Raw genomic sequence first — 27175 nt, forward strand, 5'->3', positions numbered from 1 at the left:
TTTCTCCCACCTGTCAGAATCATTCCAGAGACAAATTTCCTCCTGAAGATCAGAGGACAGATTTTACACTCTTCCTGCTTCTCTTTGGAAATGGAGGGGTGGAGGACTTCCCTAGTGGGCCAGCAGCTAAGACTGTACTCCCAATGCAGGAGCCCCAGGTCCAATCCCTGCTCAGGGAACTAGATCCCACGTGCTGCAGTTAAGAAGACCCGGTGCAGCCAAATACATTTTATATATATATATATAAAGGAGGGGTCTGGTGGGGTACAAGGAGGTGGGAAGATAGACAGCTAATGAATAAGTGAATCCTGACAGCCCTGAACTGATGGTGCCACCCTGCATGCACTGTGTCACCTCTCTGACCTCCATGGGAAGAAATGAAAAGAATCCTAGAAGCTGAGGGGTTACCTCGTGGCTCAGCTGGTAAAGAATCCGCCTGCAACGTGGGAGACCTGGGTTCGATCCCTGGGTTGAGAAGATCCTAGAAGCTGAGGGCTGAAATTAGAGGATAAGGAACTGATGGACTTGTTCACAGAGGGCAAAGAATCCAGGACTAGACTCACTGTCAGACACAGCAGCATTCAGGAGCCCACCCCTCTCCAGAAGGGAAGGACTGCTACATACTGACACCCAGAGAGCCCATCCGTCTGCTAAGCCCCTTCCTGCAAGTCTTCTGCAACAGAGCCCAGCACAGAGTACAGGTACACGCGAAGACGGTCATTCATGCACACACTGACAGAATACAGATGCATGCACACACCTGGAGGGGCTCGAAGCCCACAAACTCACACACCTACAAGGTGTTCACACGGGCGCGCTCACACAGGATCCAGAGTCACGCACACAACCTAAAGGACGATCACAGGATCCATGGGCACATCACATACCAAAAAGACTAGCACCTTCACTAGAGGTGCGTGTACATACCTAGAGGGCGCTCCCAGGCGCAAACGCACATAGGCACCTAGGTTTTCACACCAGCGCACACCCCGAGGACGCAGACGCACGCCTAGGGGGCGCTCCCAGGGCCCACGCACGCACACATATCCCTGCCCTGTCTGCCGCCCGCCTCCGCCTCCGCCTTCGCCAAGCCGAAGAGCGCCAGGCGCCCTTCCAGGCCGGTGCGGGGAGAGCCCGCAGCCCCCCGGGCGGCGATCCAGGCGGCTCCGGGCCTGGGCGGGAGCCCGGAGGTGCGGCCGGCATGGAGGCGCTGCTGCTGGGCGTGGGGCTGCTGCTGGGCGCCTACGTGCTTGTCTACTACAACCTGGTGAAGGCCCCGCCGTGCCGCGGCCTCGCCAGCCTGCGGGGCCGCACGGCCGTGGTCACGGGTGAGTGCTGGCGGGCGGGCAGGGGGCGGGGAGCCGGGACGGTGGGGCGGGGGCCCGACGTCTCAGCTCCGCTCCCGCCCACCCTCCTCAGGTGCTAACAGCGGCATCGGGAAGATGACGGCACTGGAGCTGGCACGCCGAGGAGCGCGCGTGGTGCTGGCCTGCAGGAGCCGGGAGCGCGGCGAAGCGGCTGCGTTCGACCTCCGCCAGGTGAGGGAGGGCGGGGCTTTGGAGGGCGGGGCCTGGCGGGGGAGGGCGGGGCCTGGCGGGAGGGTGAACAGAGGACGGAAAAGAGCCGGGTAGCTGGAGACATTGGGGCGGGGGTATCCAGTCCCTTAAAGGACAATGCAGCCCGCTTCTCCAAATGGAGAAGCGGGTGCACAGGTGCTCTGGTCACACAGCGAAGGGACACCAGATCTGAAGGAAGTAACTGCTGTTCCAAGACATTTAAGAATCAGTGGAAGTTACTCTAATGAAAGTTGGAAAGAGAACAGCAGAGGGAACAGCATATGCAGAGGCCCTGAGGCAAGATGAATGGTCTGATCTGAGAAACTGAAAGGTTTAATGAGGCCGGAGCACGGAGTATGGGGAGAAGAGGCAACAGGAAGGGGCTGAACTCTCTGAGCCAGGGCCAGGTTCAAAGGGCCCTTATAGACCCTACTGAGGAGATCAGATTTCATAGAATGGACAGAGATCCGATGAAGTGTCCTCAGCAGGGACTGGACTGTCAGAATAACCTTTGGGAATGAACCCCTAAGTGACTGTGTGGCACCTGGTTTGTAGTGGGTAACAGCGGGTTGGAGGAGACCAGTGAGTAGTCCGTTGTAGATTTTAGAGTAAACAATAATGGGCAGAGGGTATGATAATATTAATAATAATAGCAAGTACCAAAAAAAAAAAGCAAGTGCCTAAAGAGTGGTGACTACATGCCAGGCAGTGTTCTAAAGATTTTACATATATTAACTCATTTAATCCTCACAATAATTCTATCAGTAATATTATTATTTCCATTTTACAGAGAACTAAGGCTCAGAAAGATTAAGTATCTTGCCCGAGGTATCACTCTAGTAATAAGCAAAGTCAAGATTTGCATCCAGCATCCACACACTTATCCACTACATTCTAATGCCTGGGGAAGATCTTAGTAGAAGGAGTTAGTAGGAGCTGAACTCTCAGAATTTGGTGCCTGGGGAGAAGGAAGAAGAGAAGGGTGTGTATGACAGGCCACTTCTTGCCACTCCACAGGAGAGTGGGAACAATGAAGTCATCTTCATGGCCTTGGACTTGGCCAGTCTGGCCTCCGTGAGGGCCTTTGCCACTGCCTTCCTGAGCTCTGAGCCACGGCTGGACATCCTCATCCACAATGCCGGTGAGGGAAGCCAACCTGCGGAGGGGTGGGAGGGTGCCAGGGGCAGCCAGCCGACCCTTCCAGGCAGGCTTGGCCGAGGGACTGGTAAACATGTGGGAAGGATGCCCCCTACCACCATCTCACCTGGGGGATGCTGAGGCCTCCGAGAATCCCTCTGGAGCAGTTGCTCACACCTAGCCCCTACCCCAGGGATCAGTTCCTGCGGCCGGACCCGGGAGCCCTTTAACCTGCTGTTGCGTGTGAACCACATCGGCCCCTTCCTGCTGACGCACCTGCTGCTGCCCCGGCTCAAGACGAGCGCCCCCAGCCGTGTGGTGGTGGTCTCCTCTGCTGCCCACCGCAGAGGCCGCCTCGACTTCACACGCCTGGACCACCCAGTGGTGGGCTGGCGGCAGGAGCTGCGGGCATATGCCAACAGTAAGCTGGCCAACGTGTTGTTCGCCAGGGAGCTTGCCACTCAGCTTGAGGGCACTGGCGTCACCTGCTATGCAGCCCACCCAGGTGAGGTTCGGCTCTCTGGCTGCTCTGCTTCATTCTTATTCCCCCTCTCCCATCCTCGCCCCTTCCCCTGCTCCCCCAGCCTCTCACTGAGCCACAGAATCTCAGAGCAGGAAGGAAGCCTGGTCCAGGGAGAGGCCCGTTCCTTGCTGATCTTGAAGCCAGGCTATTCTTGTCTGAGCTTGTCTCACACCACAAGCTCTGATGCTGATGGCTGGGTAAGGCATGGCAATGAGGAAGGCCTAGGTTCTTACCCCAAGGAGCCATCTGCATGACTGAACTGATGATGTTAGCTAATAATTACTCATTCAGGAAGCATTTACTGAGTACCTACTATGTTCCAGGCATTAATCTAGACACAGGGAATGTAGCAGTGAGCAAAACAAAGACCTCATCCTTGTAGAGTTTACATTCTACTTTATAGAAGGAGACAGCTAATAAATATATACAATGACAGGTGGTGTTTAAAGTGCTGCAGGAAAAAATAAAAAAAATAAAGTGCTGCAGGGAAAGATAAGACAGGGAAAGGGGACTAAGAAATGACAGAGTTGGCAAAAGAAAAAGAAAAAAGAAATGACAGGGGATGCTATGTTTATCTATGGCAGTCAAGGAAGATGTAACTGAAAAGGTGACATTTGAGTAGAAGCTTGAAGGAAATGAATGACCTATGAGGCATTCTAGGGAGAAGAGTAAAAGAACAGAGTAAATACCAAGTGCAAAGGTCCTGAGGCAGAAGAGCCTGGTGTGTTTAAGAAAGAACAGAGAGCCTGCTGTGGCTGGAACAGAGTGAGGAAGGGAATGTGGCAAGAGATGAGGTATAGAAATAGGTTGGATCATCCAGGGTCTAGGGGTCCACTGGAAGCATTCTTACAGTCTGAGTGATTTTACTAATTAGTAAGACCCATCCCTGAGGTGTTGGAGAAGATTCTTGAGAGTCCCTTGGACTGCAAGGAAATCCAACCAGTCCATCCTAAAGGAAATCAGTCCTGAATGTACATTGGAAGGACTGACGTTGAAGCTGAAACGCCAATACTCTAGCCACCTGATTCGAAGAATTGACTCACTGGAAAAGACCCTGGTGCTGGGAAAGATTGAAGGCAGGAGGATAAGGGGACGACAGAGGATGAGATGGTTGGATGGCATCACTGACTCAATGGACATGAGTTTGAGTAAACTCCCAGAGTTGGTGATGGACAGGGAGGCCTGGCGTGCTGCAGTCCATGGGGTCGCAAAGAGTCGGAGACGACTGAGCAACTGAACTGAACTGAAGACCCATCCCTGCCTTAGGGAACAAGTTGCCGGATAACAAGATCTGCCTGACCCATAATACTATACCAGATATTAGACAATCATTACCTAAGCCTCATTAAAATTATAATAGTGATATAATAATTATAGCTAGCCATTATTAGATTCCATATCTCTAATATCCAAAGCAGTGGCTGGTCTATTGTAGGTGTTCATAAATGTTTGCTGGTTAAACAAAGGAATAGGAGGACTTTCCTGGCAGTCCAATGGTTAGGACTCCTCATGTTTCCAATGCAGGGGATGAGGGTTTGATTCCTGGTTTGGGGAACTAAGATCCCACATGCCACTGGGGGAGGCCAAAAGATAAACAAAACACAAAGGAACAGGAAAAAAAGATGAGCTAGAAAAAAAGATGGAGAGGGACAGATTGTTCCAGGCTAGTTTCTTGCCTGAAGAATCCCATGGGAGAAGTCCATAGGGTCGAAAAGAGTCGAACATGACTGAAGTGACTGAGCAGTCAGGGACACAGCATGAGCAATATCTGGAAGATGAGGATGTGTAAAGAGCTTGGATGGACAAGAAGCGGCTTGCTGTTAGAAACGAGTGAGGTCAGCTTATCAGGTCCCTAAGTACTACCTGGTTAATCCGACCTTGGCTTCCCTGGGACCGGACTCTTTTTCCCACTCCTTTGTAGCCCTGTGCTTGCCTCTTACCCTAGACCCTCAACCACGGTCGTCTTCCCTGCTTGCTTCATTTCTTCCCGTCCACAGGGCCAGTGAACTCGGAGCTCTTCCTGCGCCACGTTCCTGGATGGCTCCGCCCACTTTTGCGCCCCCTGGCTTGGCTGGTGCTCCGGGCACCGCGAGGGGGTGCCCAGACACCCCTGTACTGCGCTCTGCAGGAAGGCATTGAGCCCCTCAGCGGGAGGTACTTCGCCAACTGCCACGTGGAGGAAGTGCCCCCAGCCGCCAGAGACGACCGAGCAGCTCACCGGCTGTGGGAGGCCAGCAGGAAGCTAGCAGGGCTTGGGCCTGGGGAGGATGCCGAATCTGATGAAGATTCCCAGCCTGAGGACCCGGGGACTCCATCCTCTCCGAGCAGCCCCCACCCCGAGGAGCCCACGGTTTCCGAATTCTACCCCAGCCCTCAGAGTTCAACAGACAGATCTACGGTCACGCGCCGAATTCCGGTTAAAGCTGAACTTGAGCCTCAGGCTTGCTAACCGCCCCCTCCCCCCACCCCCCCACCCACACACACACAGACCGGGAAGCTTTCCAGGGCACCTGGTGGGCCTTTAAAACCTTAGCTGTGTGCCGGGCCATGCACTGGGCAAGGACAGAGTTGCCATTTTTGCCTCCATGGTTACTTTCTGGGGTTTTCAAGGTATGTCCTGGACAGCTCGTTTCCTGGTGGAAGGAAATAAAGGGTGATTACTTCTCCCTGAGAGGAACGGTAACCCCAGATTGAGAGGTGGGGCGTAGTGTATCTGCTGCGGCTTCTCAGGAATTTGGATTTCGTATTTCCAGGCCCTACCCTCAGGCATGCAGATCAGCCCCTGAATAGGGCCTGGGAATTTGTAATCGGATGCACTGCCAACACTGAGGATTATTCAGCTGGGCCCTTTTCGACCCTGTAGCTAAGTAGTTTCATTATCCCCTTTTTGCATTAGCAGCCAGGTGAGGGACTCGGCCAGATAAGGGACTCGCCCAAGGTCTCCCGGCTGGTAAGCGCAGGGGCTGAAATTGGAACCCCCAGCGGGCTGGCTCCAGGGCCGACCGCTGTAAGGTGGGAGCTGGGAGGTGGAAGGTGAGAAAGGGCAGGACGGTGGTTATTCAGGCGCCCCGTGGGAGTCGAGGGTACGCGATGTCTAGCCCGTGCAATAAAGCGTGTTGACTCTACGGGTAGCGCGCCGACCGCCTAGCAGGCCGCGCCGGCCCCGCCCTCCGCCGCCACACTTCCGGCGGCGCTGCGGCCGCGGAGGGGTGCGGGCGGGCGGGCGGCCGCTGGGGGTGGCCCGACAGGCAGGGCGAGGCCGGCTGTGCGGGCGGGCCGGAGGCTGCTGTCCAGGTCTCCGCGACCTCTGGGGGGCCCCTCCGTCCTGCAGGCGCCATGGGCAATTGTCACACGGTGGGGCCCAACGAGGCGCTGGTGGTTTCAGGTGAGGGGGCCCCGAGGGAGGTGGATCTGGAACGCCCGGCGCCGGGAGGGTGTTTGGGGCGGGGGCTGTGCCTGGGAGGGCGGGAGAGGGGCCAGGCCGAGGAAGGGCTCTGAGGGTTGGGCGGGGGGTAGGGGGGCGGGGGCAATGCCGGGGGTGGGGCCTGAGCTTACGGTAGCTCCGGAGACCCTTACAGGAGGGACCCCCACTCTCCGTGCTCCGCGCCCTAGGGCACCGGCCAGGCTCTCCCCCCACCTCCGTGCTCTGCGTGTTTGCCCGTGTTTATTCCCTCCTTTCCTTTCTCCGCCTCCTCCTCTGGGCAGGGTCTCCCCTGTGGCCTAGAGGATCCCGAGCCGAAGCCTTGGGGTTCCGGGAACACAGTCTGGCTGGATGCCAGCGCCCGGAACGAGGGGTGGGTGGGTCGCAGGTGCCTGTCTGGGGAGGGGCGGTGGACCTGGATCCTTGGGTTCTGGGCACAGATCCGTTAATTCCGAGCAGGCTGAGGCTTGCCGGGCTTTACTGGCACTGCCCGCCCCGTAGACGCGGGTGCGGCCTCTACAGGTTGAGAAACCTGGCTCCGGGCTGTGTTGCTCTGGTTGCAAAATGCTGCAGACTCCAGAATTTCTGTTGCGCTTAGGCGGGATGGGGGCTCCGCAATGTTGGGGTAGGGAGAGAGATCGTGCCATAAGGCTGCTATTTAAATTGTGTGTTTGAGTGTCTTGGGAAGTGGCAGAAGCCTTTCAAGCCACCAGTTTGTGCAGCCAATGGCGCGGGTGCTGGGGAGAAGCCCGTGTTTTCCCGACAGCGTGGAGGCCTGTAGCTGCAGGAAACGCTCATATCCTACTTGCCACTGTCAGTATGGATTCTCCACCTGTGCAGAGAGTTGTTAGGGCCAGCTGCAGAACTGAGCAGAAGAGGGTGGGTCCGACCTGGGCTTATTGCCACCCACTTTGAGACCTGGGATGAATCCATTGGGAACTTTCATGAACTTTGTTTCAGTTTGAATCTTAAAGTCAGTCTCTGCCCTGGGACAGGAAATCGTCAATCTCTCTGACTAGGACCCTACTGTGAGGAAATTAAGATCCTTCACTTCCCTGGGACTTCCCTGGCAGTCCAGTGGTTTGGACTCTTTGGTTTCACTGCAGGGGCCTGGGGGGTTGATCCCTGGTCGGGGAACTAAGATCCTGCAAGCCCTGTGGCACAGCCAAAAAAAAAAAAAAATCTTTCACTTCCCTGAAAACCAGAGAAGATAGCCTTGGGGTCACCAGGGAGACCCCCAGAGAGCACTGACCAAACTTGCTCCTCTCTCAGACTTGGGCCAGTCTCCCAGCCTCTACTCCTAAAGGTTTTTAGAAACCTGAATCTACATCACACTTGTTTTTTACTTGTCGGATTTCTCTCTAGAAGCCCAGACTCTGGGCCAAGGAGAAAGAGCTCCAGTTTTGTCTTTGTGGCTATCCTGAAACTGAGGGACAAAAAGAACCCCTAAGACGGGCTGCTCTGTGCCTCCCAAGTTGCCAGGGTACTCTAGCCAGAGGCCAAGGCAGTGCTAACTTCGAAGCCATTTTAGGGGTGCGGAGAGGAGGCCACACTGAGAATTAAGAGAGCTGAAGTCAAGGGAGGGTGGAAGAGAAGAGAGAGAGATGATGCCCAGCATAGTAGTATCTTGGAATGTGAGATGATCGAACTGCACTGTGGCTTTCGCTGACATGTGGACTTCCAGTCCTGTTCCCTACACCCCATTAATTGGACCTGCATCTAAGTCCAGGTGGCTTCCATGGTGGCTCAGCTGGTTAAGAATCTTCCTGCTGTGTGGGAGACCTGGGTTCGATCCCTGGGTTGGAAAGATCCCCTGGAGAAGGGAATGGCTACTCACTCCAGGATTCTGACCTGGAGAACTCCATGGACTATATAGTCCATGGGATCGCAAAGACGACTGAGCGACTTTCACTTTCCCTTCTAAGTCCAGGGCCATCTCACGCAGCCTACTTTCAGAAGGAGGATGTTGATACGTATCATGATCATCTTTTCCACTTGAAAAGTCTGGAGGTTTTTCTTGTCTATCCTGCCTCCTTCATTCTGTAATGCACAATTTTTTTTCTCTGTTTCTACTTTGGGGGAATCCAAACACCATATACCTTTCTCTTAGCCTGGAGTTTGTGGATAGAATTTAGAGGTCTTTGCATTTGATAAGAGGAAAGTGGTACATTTTTATTTACACTTACTTTAACTGAAAGTGTAGACTTCCCTGGTGGCTCAGACGGTAAAGCGTCTGCCTACAACGTGGGAGACCCGGGTTCGATCTCTGGGTCGGGAAGATCCCCTGGAGAAGGAAATGGCAACCCACTCTAGTGTTCTTGCCTGGAGAATCCCATGGATGGAGGAGCCTGGTGGGCTACAGTCCATGGGGTCGCAAAGAGTTGGACACGACTGAGCAACTTCACTTTCACTTTAACTGAAAGTTAGTGCTTCCTACGATTATTAATGTCGGCAACAATCCATGATAGAATTAGCAGATATTTTCCTACCATACTGCCTTTGTTGCAGGTATGGTAAAAATCATTTATGCTCATTGCTACTTTGAAATTAAGCCAGTTATTAATCTACCACAAGATCTTATTATTTAATAACATTATACATGTTACTATGTATCACATAGCACACATATATAACTTTAAATATTTGTTTCTTATGTATCTTATTTTATGCATTTATGAACATTCAGGCTTTGCCAGACTACTAAGGGGGGATTTTGGCTCAAAAAATCCCCCTTGTGGGACTTCCCTCGTGGTCCAGTGGCTAAGACTCAGTGTTCCCAACGCAGAGGGCCCAGGTTCAATCCCTGGTCAGAGAACTAGGTCCCACATGCTGCAACTAGGAGTTCACAGGTCACATGCCGCAACGAAAGATCCTACATGCTGAAACTAAGACCTGGTGCAGCCAAATAAATTGATAAAATGTTTTAAAAAAAAAAATCCCCCTTGTGTGAGAGTTCCCTGATGGTCCAGTGGTTAGGATTCAGCATGTTCACTGCCCAGTTCAGTCCTGGTTGGGGAACTGAAATCCCATAAGCCCTGCAGCGTGACCAAAAAAAAAAAAAAATCTGCCTTGTAGAGTAGAGTTGTAGGTCTTCTTGACTAGTAGGAATGAAAGAGTGGAAGAGGGGCAGGAAGAAAGGAAGTGTTCCTGAGGGGCAGACGGGCACTTGTGTTGGGGGAGGGCTGAGAGTGAGGCGGGATTTATGACAGGATATTTTGTGACTCTTCAACTTGGTTGAGGACAGAGCAAAGGAAAGTACGTTGGGTTAGAAGAAGTGAGATAAAATTAGGAGGATTGTCTCCAAGTCTAGAGACAGTAAGAACTGGGGAGGTCAAGGAAGGGTCACCTAAGAGTCCTCTCTTGGGAGTGGTCCCCAGGGTGACCAGGAAGCTGGGAGGAAGATCCCTTCCAGGGGAGGAGGCTGCTGGGGGTGGGGCAGCCAGGCAGCCCCAGCTTCCTGTTGCTACCCCTGGGAACCTGGCCATGTTACCCTTGGCCAAGGCCCAGCCTGAGCTGTGGCAGCCTGCTCCCAAGGTCAAAGAATAAGTTAAAGGTAAAAAAAAAAAAAATGGCTACCCCTCCAGTATTCTTGCCTGGAGAATCCCATGGACAGGGGAGCCTGACAGTCCACGGGGTCTCACAGAGTCAGAAACAACTGAGTGACTAATGCTTCACTTTTCACTTCAAAGCGTGGATTCCCACCCTTGGCTCTCTCGCCTCCATCCCACCCTGCCACCACTACACTACACCACTACACGTCTCTTCTCCCTGCACCCTGAGAAGTGCCCTGGGTTGGTTGGAGAAAGCTGTGCCACTGTGCCCCAGCTCCCACCAGGCCAGAAGAAGTGGAACAAGCTGTGGTTTTTGATCCTTTTCCAGTTTCACTGGATCCCGAGATGGTTTTGGTTTCAAGTTGACTGCTGGTCCTCAGAGTCTCCTCTCACCCCATCCCCAGGACAGAGCAGCCTGCAGTGGCTTACCTTGAGCAGCAGTCCTGTGAACAGGTGTTTCCAGAGACCTGCAACCTGTTCCCGACCCTGTTCACACTGCAGGGATGCTCCCAGCTCCCTGGACCTCAGGCTCAGCTGCTTGTACACCATGCACAGGGCAGACCCAGGAGACAGGGTGGGCTGCCCGGTGGGCAGTATCATTTGCCAGCTGTCTATCTTGGCAGTCCCACCACACTTGTGGGATCTTTGTTCCTTTGTTGTTCAGTCACTAAATTGTGTCCAACTCCTTCCAACCCCGTGGACTGCAGCACGCCAGGCTTCCCTGCCCTTCACTATTGGAAATTCATATCCATCAAGTCGGTGATGCCAGCCAACCATCTCATCTTCTGTCGCCCCCTTGTCCTCCTGCCCTCAGTCTTTCCCAGCATCAGGGTCTTTTCCAGTGAGTCGGCTGTTCGCGTCAGGTGGTCCCTCCAGCTATCTAAAACTTCTCTCCGGTTCATGATTCTATTGTCTCTGGTTGTTGGCCTGACCACCAACCCAAACCCTGGCTCTAGGCCTACACTGTCCAATATGGTAGCCGTGAGCCACAGGTTAATTTAAGTTAATTAAAATTCATTTTCTCGGTTATACCAGCCAGATTTCCAGTGCTCAATAGCACATGTCCCGAGTGGCTGCTTTGTTGCACAGCACAGCTGGGGAACATTTCAATCCCAGAAGGACGTTCTCTTGGATAAGACTACTCTAGAAGTTATCCCCCCACGTCAGCCACTGTGTGTGGCCTGGGTCACTGCAAGAGGCTGCTTCTCCCCAGCCTCCCTGACCCAGGTATCTTTCTCCTTGCGCAAAGTGGGGTTTCTAAAATGCAAATACAAGTGTGGCTTCTTAGCTTAAATGACTTCCCCATCACTCAGGCACATACACACAACACCCCTGCTTGGCCCAGTCCTTACAATACTCTGCAGTCTGCCCTCTGCCCCGCTGCCCGGCTTTGTCCCCTGAGGTCAGTGTCCCATGAGGGCTCAGAGACACTAACCCAGCTACACAAAACTACCCCTGACCTTTGACCTTGGGAGGCACCCACCCTAGACTTTCCTGAAAACCCAAGTTTATGAATGCAGAAACAATGACGCCCACTGGCTTTTTCCTCCCTGTTACATGTTACATTTCCTTTGAATCATCTGTTTCTGCCAGGGAACAGCCCTTCTTCCTTTTACTAAGTTTTCATGAACTTGTTGATTAATTTTGGCATCAGCAGGAGGGTTCACAACAAGAATTTCAAGAACTGATTTTTCTCATTTCTGTATAGAGGTTGTGCGGAGCTCCTCCAGGAGGTGAATCTGGGTGGTGGCCAGATTCAACGGGGCTATTTAGTTGATACATAGTTTCCAGGAGTCATTTCCTTTTTAGGCCTTTTCCCTTTCACTTTTCCATTTGGTACCATGAGTTGGCTTCTGTTTTGAGGTCTTGCCGTCTTCCCCATCCACTCCCATTCACTCTGAACCCCTGGGAACCAGTCTCACTGAGAGGTCTGCTGAGCGTGCCACCCCCACCCCCATCCCACCTCTTGGTTCGTAGACTCCCTTGTATTAGCCTTCCACCTGCATCCCCTCTGGGACTGATCCCATCCTGGTAATGGGCCAGTCGCATGGTACAACCATCAGCTCAGGAAAAGGTCACTCCTCCGAGTCCCACCGCTTTTAAGAGAGGAGCTGTACCTTGATCTCTGTTTCCCTAGCACAGAAAAGTACTTGTTTGCTGAACGGATGGTTGAATCAAAGATGGACGTGTCCCTGTTCACTCTTGCCCACTGACTTTGTTCTCTGAAAGCACATACATTCTGAACCACTCATTGGCTCCCCTCATTTCTATGCAAATTGCCTGTCTACCAAACTAGATCCCAAGACCTTAAGGGCCTGTCTCCCATTTATCTGTAACCTCCACCCCTGGTGCCCAGTGGTGGGAGTTGTCAAGTGTCAGAGCAGGCTAAGGCCCAGCGTTACTGATGGAGGCGTTGGAGGGTAGACATACCCAAGGACTAACTGACCAGCCACGGTTTGCTTTGCTCTCCAGGGGGCTGTTGTGGTTCCGACTATAAACAGTATGTGTTTGGCGGCTGGGCCTGGGCTTGGTGGTGTATCTCCGACACTCAGAGGTAAGGGCCTGGGGGCTGGCAATCGGGCATCCTGGTGGGCAGGGGAGAAGAGGGTCTCCATCCTTAACCCCCTTCATGCCACTTGAGCTAGAGCATCTACCACTTGCTGCATTCCACTCTAGTTGGGGGGACCTCCTAAGAGGCAGGTGGAGTGGGTTACATGGGGAGGCAGGAGGGCTGTCTGTGAGCAGCTCTTCCTTGGTGGGTGTGCTTTTTTCCAGTGAAAGCATCACTTCTGCCCCAGGCAATTCAGGCAGAACCCTAACGCCCTGATTCTAGCTCAGAATTATTCACGAACCCTTAATAACACACCTGTTTGGAGTGGTCCTAGGAAGGAGGAAAGACTTGAAGAGACCCCTGCCCTGTGCAGATCCTGGGACAATGCAGGCAGGGGCTAAATGGCAGAGGATGGTTATAGCCTGAAGGGGCTCTCTGTATTAAAGACAAGGGATACGGATCTAAGGAATTGGCACCGGGGCTGGGCAAGATGGGTCTGGACCTCCTCCATCAGTCTGGAGAGACTCAGAAGGGGAAAGGAGATTTCAGCTCAGGCTCTGCCTGCGGGCTTTCCCAGAGCCCGGGGCAAGGCCAGACTCGGGCCCAGGCCTCTCCTGCCCCCTCCCTGCCCACCTGGGAGGAGATGAGGCTGGCCGGCCACCTCCCCACCAGCAACCCCTTCCTGATTATGCGAGATCAGGGGAGGGGCCCAGATTCTTCCAGGCCAGGAACCAGGCGACACAGACAGCAGAGCTATGAAAGCGCAGGCCCATTGGCAGGGGTGGGGGTCCTGTGAAGGGGAAGCAGTGGAGATTCCAGTGGAAATCCCCCTGTATCCCAGTTGGCAGAGAGACGCCCCATGGCGGCAGGGAGTCTGAGGGTGTTGGCTGAAGTCAGGGGCATGGGAAGCATGTCACAACGATTTAACTTCACTTATCTCTCCTAACCCCCTCCACTGCCTGTCTCTCCCCGCTCTTAGCCCTGCCTCAGTTGAGGGATCTTGGGAAACTCTTCTGGCCCAAGGTCAAAAGTGTTCAGAAAGCAATTAGTAGTGGTCACAAGATCCTCTCAGGATCCTAAGACTCCTGAGGGGGCCAGCTGGCCTGACAGGAGCCATGGGTTCCCTCTCCAGAGACACTGTCACCTCCCACCCCACACCCGCCACACAGTCCTGGGACAGCAGAGTGTCTTGTCCAAACCCCTAGACGTACAGCCGGGCCTAGAGAGTATCCGCTTGCCCCGAGACCTGTCCTGCCAGGCGTCCGCTGACACTCCAGAGGCCCTTTCTCCACACCGTGGTTGGTCCCCTCCCCCTTCCTGCTCCCAGGAGCAGAGCCCCAAGACAGCAGGGCCCAGCTTCTCTGACGGCAGGTTTGAAGGTGAGGGGTGGGGGCCTTATGCCTCATCCTCAGGGTGGCTCTCCCACACCCTGGCTCAGCATCTCCCTCTGGGCCCGCAGGCAGGGCCCACTCTTGGGTTCCTGGGGCAGCCCCTTCCCTGTCCCCTAGTCTGCTGCAGGGGCGTCTCCCCCAGCGGGGACCCTTGTTTCCCTGAGACCGGCAGGCGCTTCCTAGGTCAGAGTGGAGGTCTAGGTTTCTAACCCAGCCTTCCATTTGAGGTCCTTTCCACAGCCATCCTCCATGTCACCTGCCCTCAGTGTCAGCTGTTCTTCTCCAGACTCAGTGAGGTCTCTCCCGCTGTCCTTTGCTGCCATGCCCTGTCCTGTCCTGAGGCCCCGATATGGGCAGCTGTCTCTCCCTGACCTGAGCTGTTCCTCCACTTCTGGCATCTGAGCTGCAGCCTCCCTCCTCCCCACTTTCTCCCCCTCCTCCCCCCTCCCCCTCCTTTTCTCTCCCCCCTCTTTCCAGTCTCTCTCCCCTCCCCCTTCCTCCTCCTCCCCACCCTCCCCCTTTCCTATCTCCTTCCCTCTCTCCTCCCCTCCCTCCCCCTCTTTCCTGTCTCCCTCCCTCCTCTCCATCCCCTTCTTCCTCTTCCCTTCCACCCTCCCCCCTTTCCTGTCTCCCCCCCTCCTCCCCATCCTCTCCTCCCTCTCCCCCCTCCCCTTCCCCTCCTCCCCCCACCCTCTCTCCCTCTTTCCTGTCTCCCTCCCTCCTCCCCACTTCCTCCCCCTCCTCCCCCTCCCCCCTCCTTTTCTCTCCCCCCTCTTTCCAGTCTCCCTCCCCTCCCCCTTCCTCCTCCTCCCCACCCTCCCCCTCTCCTGTCTCCTTCCCTCTCTCCTCCCCTCCCTCCCCCTCTTTCCTGTCTCCCTCCCTCCTCCCCATCCCCTCCTCCCTGTCCTCCTCCCCCCTCCCTCCCTCTTTCCTGTCTCCCTCCCTCCTCCCCATCCCCTCCTCCTTCTACCCCCTTCCCTCCTCCCCCTCCCCCCACCCTCCCTCTCTTTCCTGTCTCCCTCCCTCCTCTCCATCCCCTCCTCCCTCTTCCCCCCCACCTCCCCCTCCCTTCCCTCCTTCCCCCTTTCCTGTCTCCCTCCCTCCCTCTGTCCTCCCCTCCCCCATCCTCCCCCTCTTTCCTGTCTCCCTCTCCTTCCCCAAAGAGAGCTTGATGGGTGCCTGTCTGAGCTGGGTCTGCTGTCCTCTCAGCCTGAGGGTGCTGTTAGGGAGGGGCTGGAAGGCAGTCAACCTGTGTACATGCGCATGGCTGGAGAGTGGGGGGACCCACATTGCCTCCTGCTCCCAATCCCCCCACTCCACTTGCTTCTGCTCCTTCACCTCAGCCTCTGCCCTCCCTCCCTCTGGTTTAAGGAAACCTTCTGCGCTGTCCACAGGCTGGCCTCTGCCTGGTCCGGCACCCAGCACACACGGGCACACACCCTGCCCCAGGGAGGCCCAGGTAGCTTCCACGCACCTTTTCTTTGCCATGACTCTGCCCGTGCCCAACTCTGGAAGTGAGTGACTCCCAGTTGTCCCTGTGAATATTGGCAGGGGTGCACACACTTCCCCCCGTCCCAGCCTTCCTTGACACATCCCACCACCGCAAATCAGAAAATCCAAAAATTGCTTTAGACTCTTCTGGCCCTAAATTGCCTTCTTAGGGATAAGTAGCACAGGCCTTGAGGGTTTGTGCCCTGAGCAGGATTCGGTATTTGCTGTGGCTCATGAACCCCCAGAGTGGCCTCCCCCACCCCCACCCGTTTCTGGAAACACAGGCTTGCCTCCATCTGGAGCATGGAGCTCAGGCTGCCAGCCAGACTGTGCCAGGAATCTCCTGGAAAAGTGAGGCAGTGGGTAGCTCTGGTGCCCTGCGCACAGGCAACCTCCCAACCTCAGGTCATGGGCTCAGGGCATCAGCAGGCTTTACCTCCAGCCCAGCAGCTTCTGGCTGGAAAGGTGTGGGGGCTGGAGAAGAGACCCAGAGGCCTCAGGCCAGCGCAGGGGTGTCTCTGGTCCCCTACGGCCGAGCCGAGCTGGCAGTGGGGGATGGGAGCTGAAGTTTTGAGAGCGACCCCACCCCCACCCCCCAGGCCTCAGGCATCCGGTGCTTGTCTGGTAACCACTGTGTGTGTTTGCTGTGTCCCCTCCTTCCCTTCCTGTCCCTACCTCTCCTTCCCTCCCCCCCGGCTGCTCCTCAGACTGTCTCTGGAGGTTATGACCATCCTGTGTCGCTGTGAGAATATTGAGACGTCGGAGGGGGTCCCGCTATTCGTAACAGGGGTTGCACAGGTAATAACCCGCCTGCTTCCTCCTCTGTGTCTAACCTCCTCTCTTCCTGCCCTGCGGGGGCCTGGCAGACTCCAGATGGACTCCCTTTTCCTGAGAGTGCGCCTCCCTGCCCTCTGCTCCCACCACCACTGCTCTGGGTGGCCGCGTGGAGCCTCTAGGGTCCCCCACTCCCTTGTCCCGGCTCATGGGGGGCTGCGAGTGGGGAGAGAGAGTGAAGGCTTCTGGGAGCTCTGCCCAAGTCTGCCAGGGGGTGTCTTTGGACGCCAAGCCTACATTGAGAGTAAGCTGAGGCGGGAGAAGAAGACACAGGCCCTTTTGTGACAGAGGTGGGCTATCCAGGTCGGGAGGGGTCTATCCTAAAGATTCCCACGGGAGTCCTAGTCCTCAGGTATCACAGAGCTCTGTGTCCTGCGTCTTCTCCAGGCCAACACCCTCCTCCCTGATGCACCAGAAGAACAGGTCCCCTGGGGAGTTATGTTCATCTCACCCCTTGACTGCTTCCAACCTCCTTGACAGGCCTGAGCAAAAAGAGCCATGGCCATTCCCTGCCCCTGATTCTCTTTCGAGAGGCCTTTGAGCAGCTCTCTTTGTTACCAGACTTCAGCTTCCCCATATGCGAAAGGGGGAGAATCAAGCCCTCCCTGAGCCTTGCAGGAATATTAGAAAGGCAAGTAAAGCAATGTGAGGGTGCTCGCTTTGGGATTTTCAGAAAAGAAGTGCTCGAGGAACGCCATCTGTATCACAGACTTGATCTCACCTGGGAAAGCAAGTGACCTGCTGTCTCCCTCCTCACCGCCAAACAGCCCTAGAGATGAAACCCTTTCCTGAGCCATGGCATTTAGCAGCACAGGTTCCCATCTTCATTGGTCCATTTGCCAGCTCCCCGCTGAGCGTCTTGTCAGCTCCAGGCACAGCGGAGGCAGCGAGGCAGCGATGGACATCAGAAAGCCCCTGCCCCTCAGAGCCTGCATGCTGGTGGGTCCCCAGGCCAGAAGAGACCTACATGTCACCTTACTCATCCTCCACCCTTCCATGAAATTGTCCTTCAGCTTCTCAGGCAAAACCCAGCACCCCCACACCCTGCCTTACCCAACCTCATATCCTTAATGGGGAAGAAGACTGTCCCTATCACACCCACCACTCATCACTGTGGAAGGGCAGGCTTCAGGGCAGAGAAGAAGCCCAGAGCCCCTTTGCGTGGGATATGTAGGGGCCAGGCCTCCCTCGACACCCCACCTAGCAGCCTCATCTCCCTCCAAGCCCACACTCCACTTGAAATAGCTAATACCCAGATCCCTTTTCAACTGGGTGATGTGAACCCTTGAAGACTCAGGTCATCTGGGCAGAACCCTCCTTGGCCCCAAAGCTCTAGCATGCCCCAGCCTTTTCCTCCACTGGCCGCATCTGGCCCCAACCCCAGAGAGCAGGCTTCCAGCCTTGGCCTGGTGCCAGGTAGAGGGACCCGGCAGGGCTCCCCTGGTGGGGTGGGGCAAACACAGGATCATCTCCATCTTGACCCAGCAGTGGGCATACTCCCAGCATGCCAGGTACAAGGCAGCTTTCTCAGCAGCCTCCAGGGCACTCTGGGGTGCTGAGCATGCCCAGGGAACAGGCAAATGCCTCTGGGGGATGGTCAGATGGTACCTACAAATATAGCCTGGAGGACCAGCACTTATGTGCTGTTCCAGGACACACATGGCCACGCCAAGACTCTTGCCCACACTACCCCCAGCCCCCTGGTCCAGACCACCCCTGACAACTCCTACTTCCTCTCCCGCTCTTCCAGCCAGGCTGATGTGAGCAGAGGACACACGTGCACGTGGGTGGCACATGACACTCTTTCCACTGAGCCATCTGCACCCTGGCCCTGCCTTCCCACCCCTCTCCTCACACACTCCCAGCTCCGACCCCTTGGAGAGCCCACCCCCTCCGTCTCCTGCAGCAGGACCCCCCTGGCCCGTCCCAGCCGGCGCAGTGAGATGTCAAAGTCTTTCCCCACACCCCAGGCCCTGGGCCCCCAGACCCATGGCCCCTGTTTTGCATTTCTTGGCAGGATTTCCCTAGAGATTATGACGTTGCAGCCCCGCTGTGAGGACGTAGAGACGGCCGAGGGGGTAGCTTTAACTGTGACGGGTGTCGCCCAGGTATAGTAACTCAGCAGCCCCGCGCATGTCCGTTGAGCTGCCTCGTCCCCACGCTGGGTTTTGGGGTGGGAACGAGGAGAGGCCGGCAGCCGGGGCAGTCTCTCTCCAGCGGCCCCACCCATGCCCATCCCCCTTCCCAGAGAGGGTCGTCGCCACTGGAACTTGCACTCAGCCTCTCGGCCACCCAGCAGGACTAACAAGACACCCTTCTTTCCCCAGAGGGCCAGCGGAGGACAGAAGCAGTGCCGGGGCTCCTGTGTCACTAACCCCTCCCCGTTCTTTGCAGGTGTCAGAAATGCCAAGCCCCAGAACCCGGGCCTCCCCTGACCCCTGGGTAGGGGGCTGCAGGGTGGGGACCAGAGGGCGAGGCCACATGAGGCCAGGGAGCTCTGGGCTCTGGAGTCAGAGCTGCGTTATATTCCCAGCCTGGTGACTGGGCGAGGGGCTTCCTGCTCTCCAGAGGTCCTCACAGGGCAGGTTCAGCCATCTCAAAGGCCCCTGGTGCAGGAGTGGTTGGCTTGGTGCCTTGGGGAAGAAAGAAGAGGATGCCTTCCCCTGGTGATGGACCGCAGACCTGTCTCCTGCCCTCTCCTGGCTCTCTTTCCTAGTCTGTCTGTCTGCACCCCTATTGCTCATTCTCCTTTTTGCAGAGACCTGCAGGCTGAGGGGCCAAGAGTGGACTGGAGGGGTTGGTGGTGGGGAGGAGCCCAGAATGTCCAGGGGAGAGGCCCTGGCAGAGCCTGGGGCTGCCAGTGAAAGTGAAATTTCTCAATATGAGTTCCTCGTGTTTTCTCCCTGCTGGAGGCCTCAGCAGACCCCACCCCCTCCCACCACCACCCCCTTCCCCCTGAGGCCTCCAGGTCCTAAAAAGGAGGGGAGGGGTACCAACTGCCACCATCCTCCTGGGTCTGGGGCCTCCGTCTGCCTGCCTCCAGCCTGGCTCAGACTTCTCTGTGACTACCGGCAGGTGAAGATCATGACCGAGAAGGAGCTCCTGGCTGTGGCCTGTGAGCAGTTCCTAGGCAAGAGCGTGCAAGACATCAAGAACGTCGTTCTGCAGACACTGGAGGGACACCTGCGCTCCATCCTCGGTGAGGCCCTGCCTGGCCCAGGGACCCCTCTTCCTCTGCCACCTGCGAGGAGCCACACAGCATCCCTGAGCCAAGGCCAGGGAGGGGAGAGGGGGCCTTGGACAGGCGGGCCTGTCAGTCCCGCTGAGAGGCTTCTAGCAGAAAAGCTGACAGGTTTTCCGTCATGTATTTCCTTTCAAAATATCAGGAGACTCGAGTGAAGAAGAGAGCATGGAGGTGGGGCTGAGTGACTGACTGCCAGTCAGGTCAGGCACCTAGTGCTGCTTGGGGCACTTTTCCTCATCCTGCCCAGACCCTGCAGGAGGAGACTCAGTGTTAGAAGAAACCCACCAGGGACTTCCCCGGGTGGTCCAGTGGCCAAGACTGCGCTCCTGAGGCAGGGAGCCCAGATTCGATCCGTGGTCAGGGAACTAGATCCCACATGCTACAACTTAAGAGTTCACATGCTGCCGCTAAAGATCCCACATGCTACAGGGAAGACCCAGCACAGCCAGATAGAAAGAAACCTAGAAAGACCCAGCACAGACCGTGTGACCCCTGTCTACACTCAGACCTCTCCCTGGCCGGCTCCTCCCTTTCCCAAGCTGGCTGGGCCCCTGGGGAGCCAGCCCACGATCCTTCTGCCCCCAGGGACCCTGACAGTGGAGCAGATTTATCAGGACCGGGACCAGTTTGCCAAGCTGGTGCGGGAGGTGGCAGCCCCTGATGTCGGCCGCATGGGCATCGAGATTCTCAGCTTCACCATCAAGGTGCAGTGTGGCGGGAAGGCTGTGGCCCCCGTGTCCATTCATGCGTGGCGTGGGAGCTTGGCAGGAGGGGCCCCTTTATGCCTCTGACTATTCCCAGGGACGACTTCCCCTTCCCTCCCCAGGACGTGTATGACAAAGTGGACTATCTGAGCTCCCTGGGCAAGACACAGACTGCTGTGGTCCAGAGAGATGCTGACATCGGGGTAGCCGAGGCCGAACGGGACGCAGGCATCCGGGTATGTGGGCTTGCCTTCCCAGCCTCGAGGATGAGGGAGCTCAGGGGCGGTGGAAACCCTGGTTACTCAGGGGGACCCTCAGCACCTGCCCCTCCTGCTCCCAGGAAGCCGAGTGCAAGAAGGAGATGCTGGACGTGAAGTTCATGGCTGACACCAAGATCGCCGACTCCAAGCGAGCCTTCGAGCTGCAGAAGTCGGCCTTCAGCGAGGAGGTCAACATCAAGGTGAGAAGCTGTCGGGCGTCCTGGGGTTGGGGCTCAAGGCCCAGGACTGTGGCGGCCAGCCTCTGACGTGCTGACCACCCTCCCCCGCCACAGACGGCTGAGGCCCAGCTGGCTTATGAGCTGCAAGGGGCACGTGAACAGCAGAAGATCCGGCAGGAAGAGATTGAGATCGAGGTCGTGCAGCGCAAGAAGCAGATTGCCGTGGAGGCGCAGGAGATCCTGCGCACCGACAAGGAACTCATCGCCACGGTGCGCTGCCCCGCCGAGGCCGAGGCCCACCGCATACAGCAGATCGCAGAGGGTGAAAAGTAGGTGCCGCTGGGGGCCCCCGCTTTAGTCTGGCTCCTCTGCCACCTGGGCACCCCCTCCACTCCTGGCCAAGCTTGGAGGCCCCCACGCCTGCTTCCTCACTGGGAAGTAGGGTTAACCCGCCTGCCCCATGGGATTGTTGTTAGGAAGACTGAATTAGGTGCTAGAGGTTTAAGGGCCTGATGTGGTGCTTGGCACAGAGGGCACCCAGGTAGGTCCCCTCTCCAATCTGGCCTCTTGGAGCCAGTACCCTCTTCCAGGCCAGAGCCAGAAGGCCAGGGCACTGCCCTCATGGGTCCCTCACCCCTGACACCTGCCAAAGTGGGGGACTCGAGGGTTCGCTGGCCCCCAGGCAAGGCTTAAGGGACCCCTGGCACTTCCCACTGACCCTGCCCACCCGAACTCCCCCAGGGTGAAGCAGGTCCTCCTGGCTCAGGCAGAAGCAGAGAAGATCCGCAAAATCGGGGAGGCAGAGGCGGCAGTCATTGAGGCAAGGGGCAAGGCAGAGGCTGAGCGGATGAAACTCAAGGCTGAGGCCTACCAGAAATACGGAGATGCAGCCAAGATGGCCTTGGTGTTGGACGCCCTGCCCCGGGTAAGGCTCCCACCCAAGGCTGGGACTGGCTGGGCAAGTGCCGGACTTCTCTGGGCCTTGTCAGTGACACAGCGACAGGATGGCTGGGAGGGTCAAATGGGGAAGTACTCAGCGGCATGGGGAAGAACTCTACAACAGGCCTAGGCTCATCCCTAACCCAGGGGACCATCTGACCTTTATTGCAAATAAGGGCCGCCCAGGCTGCGTTGGGGTGGGGTGAGGTGGAAACAGGAGGGAGAGATGCTGGATGGGGCAGGTGGATGGAGTCCGAGTGGCAACCAGCTCTCCTCCCACCCTGCCTTCTAGATTGCTGCCAAAATTGCCGCCCCACTGACCAAAGTCGATGAGATTGTGGTCCTCAGTGGGGACAACAGCAAGGTGACATCGGAAGTGAACCGACTGCTGGCCGAGCTGCCCGCCTCTGTGCACGCCCTGACGGGCGTGGACCTGTCTAAGGTGGGTGTCTCGCTGTCTGCGGTGGGTTGCCTGGGCAGAGTGGTGGGGGCCCTGAAGCCAAGGCCTCATGGCATCTCCCGTCCTTGCAGATACCGCTGATCAAGAAGGCCACCGGTGCACAGGTGTGAGGTCTCATCGGCCCACACCCTTCAGCAGCCACCGCCCCCACCTTCAGCACCCGTTTTAATACCACAGGGACAACGGGAACGTCACTGACTCTGGTGCCTTATTCTGGAGGGACCAGAAGCGCTGCGTGCTCAGGCCTCTGGCTGTCTTCCCTTCCCCTCTGTCTCTGTCTGTCTCCCGCCTCTTCTCCTCCATCCCACAGCCTCGCTTTCACTGCCACGACTGTCTGGTTTGTCTCTTGCACCCTCATCTCCTGTTCGTCTCTTCCTTTGTCTGTCTTTTTCTCTCCCTCTCTCCTCGCACCCTCTACACACATCATGTAGTTTAAATTGAAGATGTTTATTACAATCACTGTCTTGTCTGTCTGTGGGAGTGGCCCTGCTGCTCCCGAGAATCCTGGTGCCTTGAAGTTTTCTGTGCTTCTCTCCATCCCCCGCCGCCCCATGGCCCCAGCCAGAGCTTCAGCATGGGTGCAGGGATTCTGGGGATGACGGCCACCCTGTCTTCTCCTGGCCTGGTCTTCCCAGCCCAAAACCTGCCCCCAGGAAGTCCCCAGCCTCGCCCACTCCAGCCCTTCTGGGCCCAAGTAGCTGTGGCTGCAGGCCCAGGGCCATCGCCCTCTGCCAACCCCTGCCCAGCCCCAGGCCTGCTCTCGTACCTCACCTCTCTCTCCCGCGCCCACGGGCACAGAGGCGAGGCCTCCTGTGTAGAGCAGCTCCCTCGGTTTACTACTGCCTTAGGAGGCCCCTGCTCGTGCTCAGGGAATCCCCTTCCCTGGAGTGGGGCTTGGTCCCAACTCTGCTAAGCCTTTCTGGGATCAGGATCCAGCCCTTCTGGGGAATAGAAAATGTACAGACCCCCTTCCTACTAGGGCTGTGCTGCCCTGAGTATCAGGCCGGGCCCTTCCAGTGGGCAGAGCTGTGCCAGCCCTGCACAGAATCGAGTGCCGTAGGCTGGCCGGAATCCTTCCCTGCTCGTGCCGGCTTGCTTCCTGGCCAGAAATGATCAGGCTCCAGCTGTGGGGAAGCAGCCCGGTCCTCTGTCTCCTTGCTTCAGAGGAGGCAGAAGAGCCCAGGGCCCCAGCATCCCCGCAGGGACGCTGCGGGTGTCCTGTGGTCCTGGTCCCCCACCCCTCGCCCTGCCCCAGCCTGTGTTCCTGCATGTGGATGCTGCATGTCCGGTCTGGGGCTTGGATGCTGCACTGCCCCACTGCCTGTCCCTTCTGGTAAAATAAAGATCTGGTTATGCCCACGCCCTGTACTGTGTCTTTTGTGAGGAGAGAGACTGGGAACCCGCCCACACACCCCTTCAGCCTAAAGGCTACACTTTGCCTGTTCTTCCCCACCCTCGACACTGGGGGGCAGCAGCACCCTGGTCTTGTCCTCAGCTTCCTGGAGCAGGGCAGCCATTGCCCAGGTGCTGAAGCCAGATCTGAGCCCTGGGAGACCGGGCTCCACTGCAGACACAAGATGCAAGGGGCTGCCAGGTTCACTGCCCCTCTTGCCCATTTTGAGCCCCACTCAGTGCAACCAAAAAAAAAAAGGGAGTATTGCAATGATACCAATTCTCTAAAATTGGTCTATAAATTCAGTATAATCCCAATCAAAATCCCAAGAAATTTTTAATCAACAGAGTAATTCTGAAGTTATGGGGAAATGCCAAAGGAATAAGAATAATCAAGACAAGCTTGAAAAAAAGTGAAGTGAGAGGATTCAAACTCAGACGGCAAGACATTAAAAAAAGTGAAAGTGTTGGTTGCTCAGTGGTGTCCAACTGTTTGTGACCCCACAGACTGTAGCCGCCAGACTCCTCTGTGGAATTGTCCATGGCAACTGGAGTGGGCTGCCATTTCCTTTTTTAGTAATTAAGACTGTGTGATACTGGCAAAAAGTACACCAAAGATTACATTGAGAAGAACAGAAAATCCAGTAATAGACCCACACTTATTTTATGACTAAAATGACCATGCAGAGCTGTGGGAAAAGGACAGTCTTTTTGATAAAAGATACTGGAGATCTGGGGGAGAAATGATTCTTGACCTTAAACCTCACCTTGTACACAAAATCAGTTCCAGATGGATTGTAGATCTAAATGTGAAAAGTAAAATGGTAAAACATATAGAAAATAACAGAATATTGTCATGACCTTAGGATAATCAAAACATTTTTAAAACAATGCAGAAATCAATCAATAGAAAAGAAGGAGCTCCCCAGTGGGAATTGGTACTTTTCATTGCAGTGGTCTGGGTTCAATCCCTAGTCAGGGAACTAAGATCCTACAAGTCATAGGGTGCAGCCAAAAATAAAAACAAGACTATCTGTTTATTAAAAGATATACTAATCTCCAAGGAATTATGCATAGCAAAAAAAAATATTACGTACTACATGTGAAAGTAGAAGTGTTAGTCATTAAGTTGTGTCCGACTCTTTGTGACCCCATAGACTGTAACCTGCCAAGTTCCTCTGTCCAGAGAATTATCTAGACAAGAATACTGGAGTGGGCAGCCATTCCCTTCTCCAGGGATTCTTCCTGACCCAGGGATCAAACCTGGGGTCTCCTCCGTTGCAGGCAGATTCTTTACCGTCTGAGCCACAGGGAAGTCCATGTGTACTACATACATGATTCCAACTGTTAATATAAAGCCTTTATTTTTAATTGTGGTAAAGTACACGTAACAAAATTTATCATCTTCACCAATTGTAAGCCTGCATTTCAGTGGCATTAAGCATATTTACATTATTATGTAACCATCACTGCCATCCATCCTCCAGAACATTTTGCATTTTGTAAAACTGAACCTCTATCCCTGTTCAGCATTCACTCCCCATCCCTCTCTGTCCCCCGCCCCTGGCAAACATCAACCTACTTTCTGTTTCTATGGATTTGACTACATACCTCACAGAAGTGAGATCTTGGAATAGTTGCCCTTTCGTGACTGGCTTCTTTTACTTAGCATAATATTCTCAAGGCTGAACAACATCCCATTGTATGTATACACCACATTTTGCTTATGCATTCATCTGTCGATAAGCACTTGGATTGTTTCCATGTTTTAGCTATTGTTTGGGGTTTTGTTTTTTTTCCCTGACCAGGGATTGAACTCTTGGCCTCTGCAATAAAAGCGCTGAGTCTTAACCACTGGACAGCCAAGGAATTCTCTGTAAGTTTTTGAGGCAGTGTACTCTTTTCCACAGAAGTTGCTTCTTTTTACATACCCATCACCTACCAACAGTGTAAAAGTGTTCAAATTTCTACCCATTCTCACCAACATTTGTTCTTTTCTTTCTTCTTTTTTTTTTTTTGGTAGTAGCCATCCTAATGTGTGTAAGGTATATATAGCATTTTTGAAATGACAAAATTTTAGAAATGGATTAGTGGCTGCCAGTGGTAGGGACAGGGGTTGGTGTGATTATAAACATTAGGAATCCTTGTACTAGAACTGTTCAGTAACTTTATCATAGCGGCTACATGTACACATGATAAAATTGTATACAACTTAATACACACATGTAAGTGAGCACAAGCAAAACAGGAAATCTGAATAAAACGGGTAAACTATATCAAGGTCAACATCCTGTGATACTTGGCTGTGGTTATGATATTATTCTGCAGTTTTGCGAGACATCACCAGCGGAGAAGCTGGGTAAAGGATGAAAGGGATCTCTCTCTTATTTCTTACAACTGCATATGAATCTACACTTGTCTCATAAAAATTTCAGTTTATAAGCACACATGCACACACACATACGCACACACAAGGACCCATTGAGAGCATGAGAAGGCAAACCTCAGAATAAGGGGGAAAGATATTTATAACACATATACCTGAGGGGAAAACTAGCACCCAGAATATATTTTGCATACAAAGAAAGAAAAAGACAACCCCTCAGAAAAAGGAGAAATGATGGCTCAAGCACTACGCAGAATGGCCGATAGGCAAACACGTGTGGCAAAGATACAGGCAACAATATTTTCCATCCTACACTTCCTCTTACAGTGTAACTTTGATAGTCCTTCCAATCAGAGGTGGAGCCTCTGCTCCCTTCCCTGGAAACTGAGTGGCCTTTTGTGACTATTTAGGTCGATAGAATAAGGCAGAAGTGATCCTATGAGACTTCCAAGACTAGCTCATAAAAGACAATGTCTCTTCCACTTTATTTGATGGAATATTCTATCTTTAAGCCTTCAGCCACTCTGTAAGCAGTCTGTGCTGTGAGGAAGCTCCAGCAGGCAGACCTCAGGGATACACCCTGAGCCACATGAAGAGAGATGGCTATTCCATCAGCCCCCAGCTCCTCCAGTCCCTACCTGACCTCATCTGCCAGAGAAACCCCAAGCTAGTTCTTCCCAGCAGACCTCCTGAAATCCTGACCTCCAAAACTATGCAAGGTAGGAAAAGAATTGTTGGCTTTTGTTCATTTGTTTTTCTTCTTTTAAGAGCTTTTATCTTTTATTTATGTATTTATTTAGGCTGAGAGGCATATAGGATCTTAGTTTCCTGATCAGGATCCAACCCATGCCCCCCTGCAGTGGAAGCATGCTATGTCCTAAGTTGTGTCCGACTCTCTGTGACCCCTTGGACTGTAGCCCGCCAGGCTCCTCTGTCCGTGGGATTCTCCAGGCAAGAATACTGGAGTGGGTTGCCATGCCCTCCTCCAGGGGATCTTCTGGTAGAAGCATGGAGTCTTAACCATGGGCCCCCCAGAGAAGTTCAGACCATATTAATTATTTAAGCTTCCAAATTTGGGGATAATTTGTTACACAGTGATGAATAGTGGGACAAGCACGCATAACTTCATTAGTCATCAAGGAAGTGCAAATTCAAA

General features: G+C 54.7%; 2 protein-coding genes across 8 annotated transcripts; both read left to right on the forward strand.

The window, feature by feature from the left end:
- Positions 1 to 1073: 1073 nt before the first annotated feature.
- Positions 1074 to 5887, forward strand: DHRS13 (dehydrogenase/reductase 13). The gene is made up of 5 exons (XM_086360020.1): positions 1074 to 1328; positions 1420 to 1538; positions 2574 to 2697; positions 2887 to 3198; positions 5214 to 5887. Exons 1-5 carry the CDS (start codon positions 1202 to 1204, stop codon positions 5663 to 5665), a joined length of 1134 nt encoding a protein of 377 aa, XP_086216146.1. The 5' UTR covers positions 1074 to 1201; the 3' UTR covers positions 5666 to 5887.
- A 113-nt stretch (positions 5888 to 6000) lies between these two features.
- FLOT2 (flotillin 2) lies at positions 6001 to 23600 on the forward strand. Of its 7 annotated transcripts, none has more exons than XM_086360018.1 (12): positions 6001 to 6166; positions 12661 to 12742; positions 16329 to 16419; positions 18473 to 18563; positions 19531 to 19654; positions 20285 to 20403; positions 20526 to 20639; positions 20744 to 20863; positions 20957 to 21171; positions 21584 to 21767; positions 22074 to 22223; positions 22313 to 23600. In XM_086360018.1, exons 4-12 carry the CDS (start codon positions 18489 to 18491, stop codon positions 22349 to 22351), a joined length of 1140 nt encoding a protein of 379 aa, XP_086216144.1. In that variant the 5' UTR covers positions 6001 to 6166; positions 12661 to 12742; positions 16329 to 16419; positions 18473 to 18488; the 3' UTR covers positions 22352 to 23600. The 7 variants fall into 7 exon arrangements, with proteins under 7 accessions (XP_086216144.1, XP_086216143.1, XP_086216145.1 ...); XM_086360016.1 differs by lacking the exon at positions 6001 to 6166 and adding an exon at positions 6460 to 6601; XM_086360017.1 differs by lacking the exon at positions 16329 to 16419 and having other exon boundaries at positions 6030 to 6166.
- The last annotated feature ends 3575 nt before the right edge of the window (positions 23601 to 27175 follow it).

The sequence above is a fragment of the Bos grunniens genome, chromosome 19 (assembly GCF_055505025.1).
Source record: "Bos grunniens cultivar Pamir isolate PY7600 chromosome 19, Bosgru_T2T1.0, whole genome shotgun sequence".
Classification (NCBI taxonomy): domain Eukaryota; kingdom Metazoa; phylum Chordata; class Mammalia; order Artiodactyla; family Bovidae; genus Bos; species Bos grunniens.

What these genes read in the sequence shown, in the direction of transcription:
- DHRS13 (XM_086360020.1), top strand. Translation starts at nt 1,202, where the DNA reads ATGGAGGCGCTGCTGCTGGGCGTGGGGCTGCTGCTGGGCGCCTACGTG. An exon ending in CCGCACGGCCGTGGTCACGG is followed by an intron (nt 1,329 to 1,419) that starts GTGAGTGCTGGC and finishes CACCCTCCTCAG; the next exon opens with GTGCTAACAGCGGCATCGGG. An exon ending in CTGCTATGCAGCCCACCCAG is followed by an intron (nt 3,199 to 5,213) that starts GTGAGGTTCGGC and finishes TCCCGTCCACAG; the next exon opens with GGCCAGTGAACTCGGAGCTC.
- FLOT2 (XM_086360013.1), top strand. Translation starts at nt 17,231, where the DNA reads ATGAAACCCTTTCCTGAGCCATGGCATTTAGCAGCACAGGTTCCCATC. An exon ending in CCCTCAGAGCCTGCATGCTG is followed by an intron (nt 17,395 to 18,472) that starts GTGGGTCCCCAG and finishes ATTTCTTGGCAG; the next exon opens with GATTTCCCTAGAGATTATGA. An exon ending in ACACCTGCGCTCCATCCTCG is followed by an intron (nt 19,655 to 20,284) that starts GTGAGGCCCTGC and finishes TTCTGCCCCCAG; the next exon opens with GGACCCTGACAGTGGAGCAG.